We start from the raw sequence: 19,778 nt of genomic DNA on the forward strand, positions 1-19,778 counted from the left end.
GTTCCTGGTTAATTTCAGCAACATTGTATACCATGCGAAAAAGCATCATATCCTTTCTTGACATTACAGGTCTGGGATCTGTTTTCCAGAAACCTGTATTCCAGAAAGTTCCAAATTATGGAAAGACCATCTCCCATAGACTCCATTATAAGGAAATAATTTAAATTTTTTGAAATAATTTCCTTTTTCTCTGTAATAATAAAACAGTACCTTGTACTTGATCCCAACTAAGTTGCTATTAATCCTTATTGGGGGCAAAACAATCTTATTGGGTTTATTTAATGTTTAAATGATTTTTTAGTAGACTCAAGGTATGGAGTCCCAGGCCCGAACATATTGGATAACAGGTCCCATACCTCTGTTCTCTGGAGGAATAACAAACCTTCACAATTCTCTTGGCTTTTCTGGACTTTCTCTCCTTCCATAACAGCCTTTATTTCTACCTGACACCAAAACATTTACCAGTGCTTTGTAAAGGGAAAGAATGACCCTATCATTCCTCAAATATCCCTTTCCATGTAAGAGGAAATATGCGTCTTTTTGTTTTTTGTCTTCAACCTGTGCATGCGCCTATCCCACTATTCCATTATCCCCTATCAATGGAGGTTTATGCTTTATGTGCAACTCTCTGGTCAGATACTCTTAGAGCAGATATACCAGATCTGACCTCACACAACTTACCAAAGCTCACTTGTCCTTAAACTCAAGTCTAACCTAAAACCATAATTGCCAAAATAATGATACTACAAAACCTCAATGGTATGGACCATTGAGGTTTTGTAGTATGATCATTTTGGCAATGGGAATCTAATTTATCAAGTGGTTTTCAAGACACTTTTGTAGAACGAGAGCAAATGTTATAAACAATGCTGAATTTTTCCCATTTTGCATTTGAAGCAATACACATAACATATATATTTTGTATACAGAACTTGATAATAAAAACAATGTCATAGCAAGTGTATTATCAGAACGAAACTGAGCAAAACTAAGGAAAACAAAAAGAACAAAGGCAAAGAGAAGGCAGTGTAGGAGAAACTATTATATTTGACACAATCTCAATATAGATCTCTGAATTCCACAACATTTACACTCAAATACAGAACTGAAATCAGTGCAAATTAAACCATTAATATACACAGCTATGTTGCAAAATATATACATCTCATTTTCAGAGTACTACAGCACAACTGCATTTAAATACAAAAAAAAAACCAAATCTACAATCGGAAATCATATGGATCACTAATACAGTGGTTTGTAATTTAAGACAACAAGTAACAACTACAATAACCCTGCCTTCAAGATTAAACCACAAGTAAACATAAGTGTGAGGTGCATTTTGAGGCACTCTATAGATTACCATGAAACAAATGCTGGCACAATGAAAGAAATGTTAAGTGGTAAATGTTGTGAATAAGACCCTTATATTTTATGTTTAATAGAATATATAACAGTTTTGGTCCCTACCATAAATAAGATAACAGGTCCAGACTGGGATTCAAAATAGGCCCTGGCATTTCAAGTACACAGAGACCCAAACAGCCCCCCATCAGTCCAATAAATAGTGACTGTCTATGGCATCTTACAGCAAACCCTCTGGCATATGCCTGAATCCACAGATTGCCAGTCCAGGTCTGTTAGATAATGTTTCCTTATTATGTACAATCTACCACTTGGATCTGCAGCCATGTATTTTCTTTCTGACCATGTAATGGCTCTGGATGAGCAACTGGACCCTGAACATTGCAACACTTGCTTCCAAGGGACACCAGTACAGTACATGTTATCTGAATTATTTGCATTGCACTTCTATATATACATATTTTGAAAAGTTTAGAAAACATGAAATATATTCCTAGTGATTTTCTTGCAATCATGCACACTTCAACTGGAGAGGAAGAACAGGAAATTACACATCGAAACAGAGAAATTGTTAAAACTGCTACATTTTGAATTCTTTTTGCGTGGTAAGTTGTCTTTTAAAAGCAGGTAATGGAGTTAATAAATCAGTTACAGTTATGGGATTCATTATCCGGAAACCAGTTATCCAGAATTGCAGAAAGGCCATCTCCCATAGACTCCATTTCAATAAAATAATTCTTATTTTTAAAAATGATTTCTCTTTTCTCTGTGATAATAAAACAGTACCTTGTGTTTCATGGTAACTAAGCTGCATGAATCCATATTGGTCTATTTCGGTTTATTTTATGTTTAAATGATCTTTAGCAGCTATAGTGATCCAAATACAGCTCCGTTATCCAGAAAACCCCAGATGCCCCAGATCCCATACCTGTGTAATAAGCTGGGAGTAATAACAGGCTACATTCTGCATGAATAAGCAAACTCCCATTCTAACCCAAAAACTATATGTTAAAAAAAATACTTAGCAGGTGAAGGCACAACGGATTTACCGGCACAATAATTTACCACTTCCATTCAATAAGGGCCTAATCTTTTATATAGTAGAAATGAAACATTCAAAATCTAACTTCCCCCTATGCCCTATAAGAGACGTAACAATAAGAAAGTGGTCAGTAGTTCAGGCGATAAATATACTTGTGTGTATACTACTTGGGAATGCGCAGGCAGAAAAGGAAAGCTGTACAACAAGTACTCTGTCATATAACAAACTATTATTCTCTTGACTCTGTTTAACCAATAAATATAAAAAGTACTTGACTCTCAAAAATCTCATGGCATCTTGCATTAATATGAAGATATGTAACACAAAGAAATGAGAGAAGGTATGCAATATCAGTTACTGCACAGTGGATCAGTTACTAGGAACTGTAATTGTGCAAGCCTGTCAATATTAACTATATTACTAAGTGCTACACACAGTCCAAAACATTTAGTTGAGAGACAATGGCCCCTTTAAATAAAATCATATATCCTTTATATTTTGGGTATGGAAAATACATGCTCTTTTACACCGATCTAGCAGAGGCCCACCACTAACCAATTGTGTTTGTGCTAAGGAGTCATTTTAGGCATTTACCATTCAATGTCTTTAGGGATTTAAATATGTGCCAGTACACAATAATTTATGCTAACAGACCTATATACCATATTATATATATATATATATATATATATATAGATAGAGAGAGAGAGAGAGAGAGAGAGAGAGAGAGAGATAAAGATTATATAATCCTGATAGAAGGTTAATGATTTCCTTGTGAGATTGGTAACTAGATTCCCAGTATGCAACTCCCTCCCTTTGTTGTGACTGTTTTGTTAGTCCATTATGCAGGGGCGTATAATGTGTGCACTGGGAATCTATCTACCTTGCAAGAAGCAAACATGAAGTAGCTTCAGTCTCCCTGTTTAGCTCAAGATATAACAAAATCATAGATTTTTTACAATTAAAACAATAGGCTAAAAGTATGTTCAGCACAAGATCAATCATTGCACTCATGTTAAAAAAACAGGGGCCCCCTTAATATTCCTTTTTTATTCCTATGGGTTATCGGTTAACTAAACTTTTTCTCTTTGCTTCGCATTGGATAAAGTGCATATTGCATGGTTGGTTCTGACATGAACAAGCTCATTTTTATATATTTACCCCATATCTAGCTTCTAATTAAAAATAAATGACAGAGAATATAAGATTCTACACTTCCATAAGTGTGGAACAATGACAAGGCTGTAACCACCCTATCTTTTACTATTGGATGTCCTTTTCCTTGGAAAAAGCATTTAAAGCTTTTTTTTTTAACCAACCTTCAAAGATTCTGAAATACTCAACAAAAAAACATTTACTGGAAGTGCCTATGGCAAATACCATTCTGTTCTTTGTGTATTATAGTATAAAGATCTATTTGCAAGTGTGGCAGGGGCATCTGTCAATATGTGACGACTGCACCCAGGTGCTGCCATTCTCTTACATATTCTTTTATTCAGTTATTTATTACAAACAAAATATATGTTGCTACACTAAAAGGCAGATTTCTCAAAATTCAAGTTTGCAATCTTTTTTCCAATTCCTAAAAAAAAATTGCAGCAAAAAAAAAAAAACCCTCAAATGCAAATATACATGAGGAGATTCTTCAAAACCTAGAATAGCTTTGATTTGATTTATCAAAAAACCTGACAAACAAAAGGTGGGGAGTTTCTATAGAAGTCCATGGGGGTTGTCCCAAACAAACCTAAATGGGCCCAGCATGCACCAGGTGGTTCACCTTTAAGTTAACTTTTAGTATTTTATAGAATGGCCAATTGTAAACAACTTTTCAGTTGGTCTTCATCATTTTTTTTATATAGTTTATGAATGATTTGCCTTCTTCTCCTATTTGTAGCTTTCAAATGGGGGTCACTGACTCCATCAGCCATCAGCGATTGCTCTGGGAGGCTACAGTTTTATCGACATTGTTATTGTTGTAAACATATTTTTCTCATTCAAACCACTGCGTGGCTGCTAAGGTAATTTGGACCCTAGCAACCAAATAGTTGCTAAGAACTCCAAGTTGCTGAACAAAAATTTCAATAATTAAAAAACTACAAGGAATAATTAATGATAAAGACCTATTGCATGGTTTCGTAAGAAAAGTTGAGCGTGTGAGTTGTGGGTTTTTATAGCCATTTTCCCCCCTCAAACTTCAAAATTTTTTAATTTGCCTCCCAGAGTTTAAAGACTTCTTTCTTATAATGTTAATGGATCTGAATTCCACAGTCATTTAAATTCATTGTTATTTCTAAACGTTGCCCAATTCTGTTCTGAAATGATGTCACATTGTTGAACTGATGTTGGGGGGGGGGGCCTAATCATTATTACATAGTAACATAACATTTAAACAGAATATTTCCTACACTTGATTCTTGGCACTCTTCTTTTTTGGTCATTTTTTTCATAGTAACATTTTGTTTGACAGACAACATTCACACACCCTAAGGTGTATAAAAAAAAACCCCAAAAAAAACATTTTGCATAAAAAAATACAAACCATGTTCATATTGTTCAGAAGTCAGAAATAAATACCATGTTATTGACTATCAACGTTATATAAGGAAACCTTAGAATAGTGTTGTGCTGAGTGTGTGATTCCATTTCCATTTTGCCAGAACGTCAGTGTTTATTGCTGACATTAGTTTTACTACACAGTAGCTTCTTAAAAAAATTAAAAAGGATGTTTAAAATAAATAAATGCACTCATTTTTCCAAAGCTGGAAAAAAAAACGTACTTACATTTCATTCAGTTAGAACCAAACTGGCCTATGGGCACTGGGTGTGATCTCTGTCACACACACACAAATGGACAAGTTACAGGTACACAGAACAAGGTCAGTTTGTGATCACTAATTACACTAGGAAAGTGTCTGTATTATTGGAAGCTGCAGGAACACAGTTAAAGGAACAATCGTTACACTTTGGAAGATATTTTCTCTCTCGGTGAGTGAATCGGCATGAGATTTCAATCTGCGGCGTTTTACTGTGAAGTCTGATCCTCTCTCTAGAACCTTCTTTCTTTAGCTTCCATTGTCATTCAGTATAACAGAATCGCCTTTTGTGTCCTTCGAGCTTGCAGATGTTTTCTTCTGCTTCTGTTTAGACTTCTTCAGCATGTGAACCTTAAAAGGAGCATAACATGTAATATCAGCACCAGTCTCTCAGTACTGGTCATTGTTAGGTAGTTGGAGAACTCTTTAATTTTGATTTACATTTTCTACAGAAACACAGCTCAAATATCTTTCCATTTAAAGGAGAAGGAAAGGTGAAATCAGCATTGTAACTAATCTGCGCTGGGCTTCCCCGCAAAAAATAAATCTTCAGAGAGGCCCAAAACAGAGTAACAAATTCTACCCAACAAACCAACCCAAGTTGCCTGCAGGAGGAAACTTAACGCAACTTCCAAAAGCAGAAGAGATACCCCCACCTCCCCAGGCCCAGAGAAAAGAAGACAGAAGAGAAATAAGATTGGTCTGTATCAGCTTCTATGGAAGCATCCTGGACTGCTGCAGTTCTCTGCTAACAGGAGCACAACCCTGCAGTGTCAGGTAAGCAACTGGCGGGTGCCTAAGTCCTCCTTTGATGAAATGTGTTTATTCTGCTAAACTCTACATATATAGCATATTTACTAAGGATTTTTTTTGTACCTTTGGTCCAGCTGCTGAAATAATAATCTGTCCAGGTGGTTGGATCCAGGGTTCACCATCAACTTGAACTGGAATAGGCTTTAGAAGGGTAACACGGAAGTAAGAGCCCTGGGCAATACGGATTCCTGACCGCAGACCCCCTTGTACTTGACCCTAGGAGAACAATTTAAAAAGTTAAATTGTACAATAATGTATAAAAATGCATTATGTCAGAGTTTCTACATACCAAATAAGCAATATCTTATTTTATACCCTGAACTACGGTGCCTTGTGTATCACATTAGCAAAGACATGGGCTACAGTAAAACTAAGGGCCTGATTTACGAAGCCTTGTAATAAGCAGGAAAAACTTTACCAAACCTGTTGCATTTAACGACTGGTTTTTGAATCATTCTTGCATGAAAAGGGCTGTCTGCTAGAAAACCCAGATGACAAATGTAAAAAGGTTATGTTGTGGAGCTCTGGCTGATTAAAGGGAATCTGCCTTTTCTAGGGGTTGTTTTATTCACATTAATTCAGATAGCAGATTATGACGCTGAAAGTATGTAACAACCAGCCATGTTTCTTGCATTAGTAATGTTCTGTTGTAATAATCCCCCTACAAGAAACCTCATGAAAGTGCGGCCATCTGAAAAAAGTAGAACATTTGGCGTATAATGATCATGTAAAACCACAGCTATAGACAGCTTGGATTTGGCACAATGGTGAAATACATACTTATTCTGTTAAATGCCATATACAAAGTTAAATAGTGTTATGCCAAGGGACTGGTACTGAAACCTTGCTGTAACTCTTTCTGAGGATGGGAAATAAAAAGACAGAATTTCTACACACCATGTGAACAACACCAGTTACACCAACAACTTCGAGCAATCCATCATCAATTCTTGGCTTTCCATATCGATTATCATTATCAGACCCCCACAGATCAGCTCCCGAGCCCCAGCTTGAAAAAGAAACATTTACATTAGAAACATACGATACAAATCACTACTTACACTTTGCCTTATTGAATAATCTTCGCACTCATTAGACATTAAATCATACATATATTGGCACTTTATAAACACATTTTAATAATAATAATATATTTATTATTCTCCAGTCAGACATAGCTATATAGAGTGTTTTAAGCAAACTGAGATAGTGATTTACTTATTGGGAGCAGAAACTGTGCATACCCTTAATTGAAAATGGTAAAGCAACCTTTTGTGGCACTGAGCACTATCACTTCACAGGAAGAGACCACCAGATGGCAGCAACCAGAGAATGCAGCACACAGACACGCACATCAACACAGACTTGAAATGTGGTGTCCTAACATAACTCCTAATATATTAAAATCTGAATGAGTCATTGAAAAGTAACACATATTTTCATGTATGGTTAGAAAATTTAAAAAATATTGCTTTACAGATATATATTTCATTACACAGTACCTGGGTATGTTGAGAAAAATAAGACCTTCAATGTTCGGCAATTCCACTTCCTGTTGGTCAACCTGGAGTTTCATGTCTCGATGTAGATTTCTGTTATGGCTTAACTTTTGCAGACCAGCTTTTACATATACTCCTTTATTATGGAACCTGCCAGAGACAGAAGATCGGACAAACAGATATTGCTTTCTTGATACTCCGTTTGTTTAGCAAGGTTTCAATTTCAAATTTGAAAAATTTTAAAACAAAAATTGTGGAGTATGTGCAGTATTAGAAACCCTGGGATGTACAATATTTAGTGAAAATATCTTTTTCAGTAGCAATTCCAGTCCACCCAACAAGGCACATTTGAGCTCCACTGTTTATGCTATATACTTTACAATGTGGACATTTCTTGAACCTTTTGCCAGCTTCAGTGCAAGTCTATGGATAGCAAAGCATCTCAAACAGTAGGAGAAAACATTACAACCCCAGTCACATAAAAAAGTCAATTTCTCTGATTTTATGTGAGTGATGCCCAACTATGTGTTTGAATTTAAAGGGCACTTCCAGCCTAAGACATAAAAAAGAAAGAAAGCAAGAAAGAAGCACCAAATTAAATTCTTCATACTGATATGCACTAAGAAAAGTTAATTCTCTCATAGTGTTAATATGGTACTATAATATTGTTTTGTGTTACTGGTGGTAAATGTGCTTGTTTTGATCTAAAATAACCGCTTTTCCAGCATTTTATTACATTCACTGTGCAGCAGCATAAATGTCAAGACATGCAATATTTTTCTGTTGGCAGTTGAGTTGGAACATTCTCTCTTTTGATACATTCAAGGGAACAATGTATGTGTCAGTTTAATCAGGATGTGATTAAAGAACTAGCTGGTCTGTGTGCTCATGTTCATTAGATTCAGAAACAACTTCTTATACAGTAGAAGGGATATCCAACCTGTGGCCCCGCAGCTATATGGTGTACTGCATACTAGCTCATACTTTTAGCTAGGGTACATTAATCTTTCTAAAATAACATTGCATTATTTTTAGAATGATGAACTTTTAAGCACTGAAACCACCTATGCCTTTGCGGTGCTTGCCTAGACCAACCTAATATCATGTAACAGTCATGTAACATTCCAGAGCAGAACCAACTTTTATTTGTGCTACATTAAAGTTCAGAATCCCAGTGACCTGCTGGTACAGATATAGTCCTCATTATGTCTGTGGTGTAATATGGTGACAGACAGAAAAGAAAAAGAAGATATTTACCTGGGTTTTATATTGTATTAACATTTTAGGCGGACTTGCAAAAGCCAGAATTTGACATACCTGCTGTTAAATTTCCCCGGCTCTATCTCTCTGGCATGGTGAAAGTCCAAACTCAGTTCTGCATCAATACCAATTCCACAATAGTTGTTCATCTGTACAATCTGTGGATAAAACAAGATATATTTATTCAGCTAAAACTTTAAAGTAAAGGACAAACATATACTGCAGACTTCAACGTCTCGTCTTCAAAACCTTATGCAGCAATTAAAATACTCATCAGCATTAAGATTAGCATTCCTTTAAAGGAATATGGTCATGATTTTTATGGTGTACTTTTTATTTCTAAACTACACTGCTAACATAGCAAATAATTTACTCTACCATTTAAAATGTTATTTTTGAATCAACAAATTAATTTTTTTTAGTTTTAATATTGTTGTGTAGGCAGCCATCTCAGCGCATTGAGTCTGAGTTTTCAGAAGGAGCCAGCGCTACACATTAGAAATGCTTCAGAGAAGCTATTGTTTCTCCTACTCAATATACTTTCAATACTTCCAATAGGCAGGTTTTCTACTGCCTAGGTGCTATCCTCATATCTACCTACCACTAAGTTCAGCATGTGAACACGTTTGGCAATGTAAATGATTCTTGACTTTTTATTTCATCTGTACTTATCTAAAATCACCTGCATCCCTTGGAAAACCTGCTTTTTAGAAGGATAACGGGGTCTGTGGTGTCAGAAATGATTGCCTCTCATTTAACGTATTTGGGGCTGAAGATCCAACTGCTTCTTACTGTATGTAATGTATTTACGGTGCCACTGCCCTCTGTCTCTCACTGTATTCAATTTATTTTGTGTTTTTCCACAGTGTATTTTAACTGGCAGAGAAATGCCTGAAACCACCCTAAATTATTGTGGAGCAGTATACGCAATTTAGCTTGTTTACCCACTCGCTAAAATTTAGGATTGTACCTGCAATGCTATTAGCCCATGGAAGAACTATTAGGTCAGGCAGTACGTGTTTGGCGGGAGACAAGCAGAAAGATACTTGCAAAGGCGCCCAAGCACCAACAAACATTTAGTGCTGAATCATCATATAGGGGTAGAATTCTTTTGTTTCTACCTGCATATTTGACAATTCAGCTCTGAACGTTAGTAAAGGGTTTGAACAATGTTTTATAAGAGCAAGTCACGTGGTCATGGCATTCTGGGAAATGAAGAATATGGCTAGCCCCATGAGAAATTTCGAAATAAAATAGTATAAAACAATACACATCCATTAATAGAGCTTCTCCTGCAGAATCCTGCATTGAAATCTGTTTTTTAAAAAGCACAGATTTTTTTTTTCTTAAAACATGTCAGTTATTCCTTACGAGCATTAAAATATATATAAAATCTGTGAGAATCTTCTAACAAGTTAGATAAAAAAGAAATAACATTTTGGGCCACTAGATGCCGCCAGTGTACAGTAACTGTCAGATATTTACCACTTCATAGAGACAAAATGAATAAAATACAAGTATTGCTTTGCATATATAACATGGCAACATGAGGAGAAGATGGACAGAAAGACTATGGGGGTAGATTTATTATAGGGCAAGAAAATAAATTCACACTTTTTCACATGTGCAGAGCATATCTATAATGGCTTACACACATGTGCAGGTATCCATGTTTATACAGCATCAGTCAGATGTATGTGTATCATATCTGGGGCTATGGGGAATAACTGTACTGGAAATAAAATTACACTAGACAATGTGGAATCTCCATCACAGATTATGTAAATGTTCTGCAAAGGGGGTACTCTGCACCCAGAGTTAATGTTGTTTAAATGACATAAAAGAATGATAATGTTGGTTATAGTAACTAATTAGGAGACTGAACACACGGGTTTATTACTGGGAGGTACTCTTCTTGTCTTATTTTGATAGTTTGCTTAGTTATCCCTAGAAAACGTATAGGAAAACTGGCAGTGCTCTACAGCAACTGGATTTTTGAATTCTCTGTGAATTTGTATCTATACTTGTGGTATTTGGTTTTAAAATATTGCTCCAGCTTTTTCTGTGCTCTGGCACTTGTCTTATGCTGGAAGCCATCAAAGGCTAAAAGCTGGCCATACACGCACTGATAATATTGTACGAAACCTCGTTTCGTACGATATTCGGTGCATGTATGGCAAGTCGGTGAGACAACCGATATCGCAGGAACCTGCTGATATCGGTCGACTCACCGATCGGGCCGGTTTAAAGATTTTGATCGGGCACCATAGAAGGCGCCTGAGCAAAATCTGTCTTCGGGGCTGAATCGGCAGAAGGAGGTAGAAATCTATTGTTTCTCCTTATCTGCCGTTTCAGCCCTGAACAGTTAGTGGTGCATTGTACCGATGGTCGCACGAAACATCTAAAATCGCCACGTGTGTGGCCACCTTTATGACAGGAGAACAGAACAGTTCCTTATCTGCAGGACAAATAGGACAGAGTGTTGATATTACAGTGACAAAATGAATGCTGCTCATGTTGACATAGGAGTGGCTTTTTGGGAGTGGTTGTGGCAAGTTTTACAAAACAGTAAGCAGCACTGTATTTTAAATAGGAATTTAAAAATAAAGTTACTTGATAGATATCCCTACAAAAAGGTAGATATTTTTGAAATAAGCCTTAAAAGTCCAGTTTTTATCCATGGTCACATATCTAATAAAAATGGTACAGATTTTCCTGCTTGATTCAGTGCCCAAATATTCACATGGATTGAATAGCCCACATGTGCAACCAAAAGTCTAAAATGCAATGCAATACTTGACTTTACTACAATTGTAGTAAACCTCAGTGTCATACTACTTAATGGTTCTGGAATTATGAATGGGATAGGATGACACAAAATGGAAAGATGAAGGCTAATTAAATTAAATATTGTCATTGATCTATAAAGAAAGGGCAGCAGAATCCAACTGCAAAATTATTTTCGCTATAAATTACCACTAAATGGTTGCCTTTAAATGGAGTATAAGATATGAAAAGGATTATTTGCCTAATTATGTGAAATCTTTAAATGTCGGCCTGCAAATTATTTAATCCATTTTCTGTTTCACTGAAGCCCAGACATTTCAACTATTAAATCATCATCCAGAAAATACTGAATGCCTTGCTAATCTTCCAGAATAAAAATCATGTTGAACTTCACACAAAGTGATAAACTCTGTGCTTGTATAAAAAAGTGTATAAAACTCATGCCATGTTTTATGTGCCAGGTACTGGCACAGAAGCATTGTGCTCTTGGGTTCTAGTGTGAATGTCTGTGACAGCGAGCAATGCAGAGAATGCATTTCATTGCAGAAAAATCGGTGTTTGCCAACTAAAGAGTGGGCATATTATAGATTATAATACATTAGTAAAGTCAAAGCTGTTAACATGATATTTGTTATATCTAGCATAAGAGAGAAAAGACCATAAAAATAACACTGGTAATTAGAACTAAGATATGTTCTAACTGTATTAATGTTAATAAGTCACTAAATCTAAGTACCTTCGGGGGGTCAGGTTCTGAAATGCCATTTTCCATTACATCAACTGCCTCCTGAGCATCTAGCAGTATTGTCCAGCGGTCCATTAGCACATTTTCAGCTTCATTCACAGAGATCAGAATAGAATATGGGTCCTCCCCACTATAGCCAGCTCCCCATCGCAGCACTCTACCTAAATCATTGCCTGGAACAAAAAGAATATTGTTCCTAGATTTTTATACATTCACAAACTAGAACATACACAGAAAAGCCACGTACACACAAATATTAATTATTCATTAATGCATAGTAATGGGATGTTAGTTTTTGCCCTTACCAGTCCCCAATGGCAGAACAGCTATAGATGGCTCAGTACAAGCCAACTTATGTCTTATCTCTTCTAGGGCTCCGAGCACCCAGCCAACAGTTCCATCACCACCGCAAACAAGTACACGAAAATAAGGAACCCGTGAAAAAGTATGAAATCTGAAACAAAAGGAAATAGGCCTTGATGGGATGTCAAAACTAATGATTTTTATAATTTTCTTGGAATCTGGTAATAAATTATTTAGAAGGTTTATAAATCAGTATGAAATACTGTATTATTTCCGTTTCAAACAAAACTCCCTACATATAAAGCAATGTAAAATCTCTTATATCTGTGTCTACTTTTCTACTTCACTGTAATCATCCTTCCTTTAAAGTGATGTAATAAGATTAAAAAAATATTGAAATATCTTTTACTTGTACCTGAAAAAAACCCAGAAATGTAATGCACACTAATGTACTAATATACTGTAATTAGATACTAATTAGCTACTAATTTTAATAGCAATTACATTTACACATGACCTTAAAACCATTGAAAATCTGTATTTAATATATATTGGGAAGTTGCTTTGAATTACATTGCAAAAGCTAGTTTTTGGGTGGACCCCTTTAGAAAAAAAAATGGCTCTAGTTTTACCAATTTGTGTAGTGCTTAGTTCAAAAGTAACTAATCTACCATTTTCTGGACAATTTGGCCACAAAAGGCCCCTACTCAGAGTGTACAGTAATACAGTTTCCAGATTCCCAACAGGGCAGTGCCTGCAAGAAGTTTGTATGTTCTCCCTGTGTATGTGTTCATCCTTAAATTGAAACTTCTGTCAGTGATTTATGAATGATCACACATGAAATCCAAGACAACATACCCAGGCAGCGGACCTCCATTGGTCAGCTCAAAAACTTGATGTGGGTTTAATAGTTTACGGAAACTGTAGAGAAGATCACGGCCTTTAAGGCCTCCACTCTTGGGATTCACAAAAACAAGCAGCGGGCAGGTTTCTTGAGGCAGTTTTTCATGCTGCAAATAAAACAACAAAATGAATAAATAAATAACTCTTAAACAGAACTATGAAATGAAATATCCTCATGCAAAATAAGGTATTGCGGAAGAGAAAACTTGTGACCGGCGTATTACTTGCCACATTAGTCAGGTGTATGAGAGAAATGGTAAAGCTAAAAAAGCATCGGTTTTACTCACTTCTCTTTTAGATTTGTTTCAGTGGATTTCCACCTACTCAGTTCTACATATTATAAAAAAAATTAAGACAGAAATTAGAGAGACATATCTCAGAGGAATGTCTTATCTTTTTAAGTGCTATGCAGCGCCGGATTTCTAAATGAAGCGCCCTCTGGCCGCCCCCATTCAGCGCCCCCTAGCTCCCCCGCGCACATGCGTGATCAACCTCCTCCCCCCTGCCACCGCGCAAGCGCATGTGCCAAAGGTCCCCATTGCTCCGTATGGGAGCAAAATTTTAAAATTTGCGTGCGGTGGGGCGGCATGCCGTCCCTATGTTTATGCCGCCCTAGGCCCGGGCCTTTGTGGCCTTGCCACAAATCCGGGCCTGGTGCAATGTTTTATATTATAATCCATCGATTTACGTGTGAATCATACAGGAGTTCAGAAGCACATAAGCTCAGTTGTATGTGCCCTTTAATATAGCCAGGGGAGGTTACCAGGGTCAGTGCCTGTGGCAACCAGAAAGCATTTTCCTTTACAGTGTGGAAAGAGGCAGAAGAGTAAAAAACCATAGAAGCCAAGTACTGAAGACCAGTTAAAATGTTGCTAGAGTAGGTCCATCTATAATTTATTAAATATTAATGTTAAGTGCAATTTCTCCATTAATACAATTTTAAAACATATTTTACAATGTACTGTGCACTAATGCAAAAAGTAAATGTATATAACCGTGTCAATTTCACATATTCCCAGAAACAGTTACTAAATATTTAGAGCAGGTTGTGGTTAGAGAATTTACACTAGGGGATTTATCTGTCTTGCTGTTTACAAATGCCAGCAGACAAGGAGCTCATTGGCACATTTATGCAGTCCCCTAGGCCCCACTGGATGATCCGATCATAGGACCAAACAAATCAGCCCATTTTGGCACAGCTTGTGGGTGGCCAAACTGGGCTGTGATACGCTAGTCTGGAGAGGCTGCTGTTTATATTGAACCAGCTATGCATGATAAACTGGAAACCCATTATAAATGCAATAAATAGCAGTATAACACTACATGGGAATGCATATTCCTACTGTTACACATCCACACTTATTTCGAGAGCAGGGAAGAGAAGGGGGTACTTTTAGGTTACAGACAAATAACTTACCTACAGACTCAGTCCAGCACTATTCAAATAATACAGCTGAGGGGTAACCACTTAAGCATTCACATATGTTTTGTCACTTATAATACAGATATCACAAACAGAAGGAGGATGCCTAACTAGTACACAAGGGTTTTTAATACACAGCATTTCTATGACACGACTAAGAGGACAGACTATCACTTTTATCTGTATGGTCAGACCATATGCAGTAAATGTCTTACCCCGTTGGCTTGGAAGCAGATAACTAGAACAAACAAAAAATGGATAGGCATTGGAATTTCTTTGCAATGCGCACGATGCATATACATGTCTCAAATGTGCAAATGCAAACAGGAAATGAATCAGCACCAAATTTCTTCACAAGCATTCTTGTGACATTAACATGTATTGATAATGTAGCAGAGCGGAACTCATTATAGAATGTGCTTCAGCACCTAATAAAGAACATGTGTGTGTGTATATATATATATATATATATATATATATTTTTTTTTTTTTTTTTTTTTTTTTTTGACACAATGACCTCCATGATTTTATGAAGCACCTCAGATATATAAGACAACAGGGGCCCCAGTAAAATGTCACAATTATCCCAGAGCAGAATGCAGGACTGGCTAAACCTTTGTTTCATATAACTGAACTGATACATATATATCTGTTTGGGTCTGGGCCAATTCATTCTGATCAAACCTGAGTACACTGCCAGAGCCAACCAATTTACTTTGAACTGGCTGCCTGCCCAGACCCAGATACTTTTGCATTACTTTTTATTTAAAGGGCACCTATCATAGTAAAATGGCTTCCCCCACCAGAGGTGAGGGCTAATAGAATACACAGTGCACTTGGGGAAAATAATACAACCAATTTGTATAGCTTATCAGTTTGCAGATCTTCTGAATTCAAGCCCCACTGTTGCTGTTTAATGTGGTAGCAGCCGCACATGTCCAGTGTTAATTGTACATATTTTGTATATCTTCCTAAGAATATCTAACATATAAGCAAAGGGACAGCAAACCAGCATTCACCTAAGATCTCAACCCCAATGTCAATCAGGGGTTAAAACTCTATAAACCATTGCTTTGGGCCCTACTATATAATTATAGTATTATTAGGCCCTACATAATAAAAATGTAGCGAATAAGAACACTGCTGTTCACACCCCGATAATAACATCAGTAGATTGTTAAAATTGTTTTATATCATACAAAGATTTTTTGTTCTGAGATACCCCCTTTATAAAATTCTTACATTAGCCGATATTTATATTAAGCAATAATGGTCTATATAGGATGCCATTGAAAGCTATTCCCCACAGGCTCTGGGTCTTTTAAACAAATATATGGAATTTCAAGCCGATTAGAAAACATGATCCGATTTAAAGGACAGTACATCTTTGTGTGGCGCCACAAGAAGCCCAGCATAGCTATATGACATTACATGCATCCGTACCAATTCTGTACCTTTTTAATCATACTATTTTTGACAGAAAATAATTTCCATGTTAATATTTCTGTCTAAGGGAAAAAGACAGCCAGTGGTTAAGTTAGGTGTTCTTATAAGGTATTCCCTTAATTTGCGGTCCCTATAGGAATTAAAAGACTTCCCGCTTAAAGTGGTCAATTTAAATTCAATTTTGGGGTTCTGGGCTGTTTCAGGTCCTAAACCATTAAGATTTTATCAAATTATATTTGTCAATGAATAGCTGATACGGGATAATGTTGCATAACAGTGGTGGAACTACTGGGAAAGAGGTGGTGTGACTGCACCAGGGCCTGCCCCCCACCACAGAATCCATTAAGACACTGTCAGCGCAATAGTATGCTGACAGGAAGCTGTCGGTTTGTGTGTGGGAAGGTGGGGGTTGTAGTGAAGTGCTAGTTGTTAATACTATATGATTATATATATATATATATATATATATATATATATATATATATATATATATATATGTAGTCTCTAAAAAACTGGCACTCACCACTCCATAGGTACCGGCCGGGTGCTGACCAAAGATACACAGCCAATATGTAGAAAGCACTCACAGCAAGAAATATATAAGTAGTCCTTTCATTGAATCATGGCATCTACATGTTTTGATTGAAACACCTTGCGCTCAATAGCCAAAACCACTGCTACTTTATGGCACCATATGCAACTTTTTAGCATGCAAGCAAACAAGATGCATTACTGCAACTATTATGGCCAAATGTATAAAATATAAGTTTTATGCCTATTAAATGGTGTATTTATAAAGCTCAGTTGCTATTCCTTATATGTCAAGTTACAGCATGCAGTATGATCACATAAATAGTTAATTAAAATAGCTAATCAGTGTACCAGTTATGGGATCTGTTATATAGAATAGTTGAGACCAGGGTTTGGTTTTTTTTTTAGGTAAGGACTGTTTCTGTAATGCAGAGCATCATGCCTTAAGGCTACTAAAAAAAAAAAACTAAAAAAAACCCAACAACAAAATAATTTTTTGCCATCTGCACATTACATATATATACAGTATATATATATATATATATATATATATATATATATATATATATATATAATCACTTAGTGAACATCAAGTAATAGGTACTTGTCTTATTACTATCATAATTATCATAAAAGAGAAATATCTAATCAGTCCAAGACGAATAATTGTTTGTTTGAATAAGACACTATGGGTACTGCCACATGGGGCTGATTCTTGGCCTGAATTAGCCAATCTGCTGGCTTCCCACACATTTGTGACCGCATTTACAGGTATTACATTGACCTGGGTGCAGACACGCGGAGTGGATGCATTTTTATGAAGAAATCCACTGTGTGTGACTTTGAGTAGATCCCCATTACCCTTTGGGAAATGGCACTGGATAACTGGCATTCAGATAACAGACCCCACATTTGTACTTCTAAAATTATTTCACAGCTTTATAAATAAGCATGACTTTACAAGGCATACCATGGCAATGTAAACTGTATTCTTAAGCAACTTACACAGTTTTATAAATATGCCCTTTACAGCAATGGCACATAGAAAATCTAATGAACCCATTAGTGTCAAATTGCCCAAAACATACTCGGAAGAAAGAAATATCCTGCTGTTGAGACAGAATGATTAACCAAATTATGTATTTTACCTGCTTCTGTGTGCCATGACCCTTTGATTTTTATATTCAGCTACAATTTCTCTGGACTTGAACTAATATGCACTACCCTCTTTGTAACATTTCCACTGACATGTAGAAATGTATCAGTGTGTTAATAACAAGATGCAAACAAGTCAAACAAGAGCTCTTTAAATGCTACATAGAAAGCAAAGCAGATATAGCCAAGCTATACAGTAAGGGATAGGACAGATCCAACAGCGGCAGCAAAACAGAAAATTACATAATTTATGGCTATTGTAAATGGAATTTTTTACACTTTAAACAATGTCAACAGATCATGCACCATAACCTTGTACAAGAAAAGTCACATTAAAATTAAGAGATTATATTAACATTAAACATAATATCTATGGGAAAGAGCCAGCCATAACACTTCAGTAGACTATCTTGTTTAGTGGCTCCAAGCAACATGATTACCAGGAGAAACAATCTACTCTACCCTTCTGACTATGGGAAATGTAAAGAAATATTATTTGTTACAACACTACTAACAGACCCACTAATTTCAAATATAATATGTTAAATCTTTATTTTTATATTTGCTCTCCTTAAGATTTGTTAAGAATTGAAATCTCAAAATTAAATAAATGCATCTGAATTTACCATAATATGAGGAATGATAACACCATGAAGCTGCTTGTTGTTAATCGATGTGTCTTTTACTAGCATAAATATTCTTTCTGCTTCAGAAAAACATAAAATTTCCAGGACAACAGCACCTGAAGAAAAACAAAACAAATCAGTGTTGAATATGCTGTAAATGCCATTGTAAAACTAACAACATGGTAGCAAATAAAGTTTCCATGTGACCAACAGTTAATGTTGCTACGCTGTATTGACTTCTAAAATAGATAATTCCCAGTCTACTACATATGCTTAGAAACAAATAGATTTCTATATGACAAGCTGGTATCTCTGTTCAGCAGATGACTGACATTTCTCTATATAAACAATCAATGTCTGGACAATTTTGAATAGTTTCTGTCATGATTTTTATAGTGTAAAGTATAGTGCATTACTAAGTTACACTGTAAATTATTCATTCTATCTTTAAAATGTTATTCTTGAACCAATAAATATATATTTTGAGTTGTAATATTTGTATGTAGGCAGCCATCTCAGTGCATTGTGCCCGATCCTGAGCTTTCAGAAAGAGCCAGTGCTACACAATGCAAATGCTTTCAGATAAAAAGGAGTAAAGAATGACTGGAATTTATTAGAGCACAAGTCACATGGCTGAGGGCAATTGGGAAACTAAGAAAATGTCTAGCCCCAAATTTCAAAATTAAATAAAAAAAAAAATCAATGCAGGATTCTGCTGGAAAATCCCTTTAAACACTTCCACCCATAATCTAATCTTTCAGGGCACTGTCAAAACATTGGCCAGTTTGATCTGGCATTTGTTTTACCAAATAATTTACACACAATTGCAACCGTGTGGATTGACTACAAAATAATGCTTACATGATTTAAATGGCATATACTTGTTTATTTTTTTTTTAATAAATAAAAGTGTACCTTGTGGAGAGTAAGCTGGTATCACCGAAACCAATTTATCTGTGTAAAAAAAAAAAAAAAAAAAAGTTACTTAGCCTTGGCTGGTTCAGAAAAGTCATGCTATGCTCTCTTTTTGACAAATGAGAAAAATATTGTCCCACAAAATGTAACAA

The 19,778-nt window shown here is 36.0% G+C and overlaps 1 protein-coding gene across 2 annotated transcripts in view; it reads right to left on the bottom strand.

Moving 5' to 3' along the window:
• Nucleotides 1–1,029: 1,029 nt before the first annotated feature.
• Nucleotides 1,030–19,778, bottom strand: part of dgkq (diacylglycerol kinase theta) — a 102,191-nt gene continuing 83,442 nt past the window's right edge. For both annotated transcript variants that reach the window (XM_031906820.1, XM_002935871.5), the window contains exons 14-23: nt 19,627–19,665; nt 18,712–18,827; nt 13,486–13,637; nt 12,630–12,778; nt 12,316–12,497; nt 8,850–8,950; nt 7,536–7,682; nt 6,931–7,042; nt 6,097–6,249; nt 1,030–5,571 (exon numbers count right to left, since the gene is read on the bottom strand). In XM_031906820.1, coding sequence (XP_031762680.1) covers nt 5,470–5,571; nt 6,097–6,249; nt 6,931–7,042; nt 7,536–7,682; nt 8,850–8,950; nt 12,316–12,497; nt 12,630–12,778; nt 13,486–13,637; nt 18,712–18,827; nt 19,627–19,665 — 1,253 coding nt within the window. In that variant the 3' untranslated portion in view covers nt 1,030–5,469. The remainder of the gene's footprint in view (nt 5,572–6,096; nt 6,250–6,930; nt 7,043–7,535; nt 7,683–8,849; nt 8,951–12,315; nt 12,498–12,629; nt 12,779–13,485; nt 13,638–18,711; nt 18,828–19,626; nt 19,666–19,778) is intronic.

This window comes from Xenopus tropicalis, chromosome 1 (assembly GCF_000004195.4).
Source record: "Xenopus tropicalis strain Nigerian chromosome 1, UCB_Xtro_10.0, whole genome shotgun sequence".
NCBI classification, from domain to species: Eukaryota; Metazoa; Chordata; class Amphibia; order Anura; family Pipidae; genus Xenopus; species Xenopus tropicalis.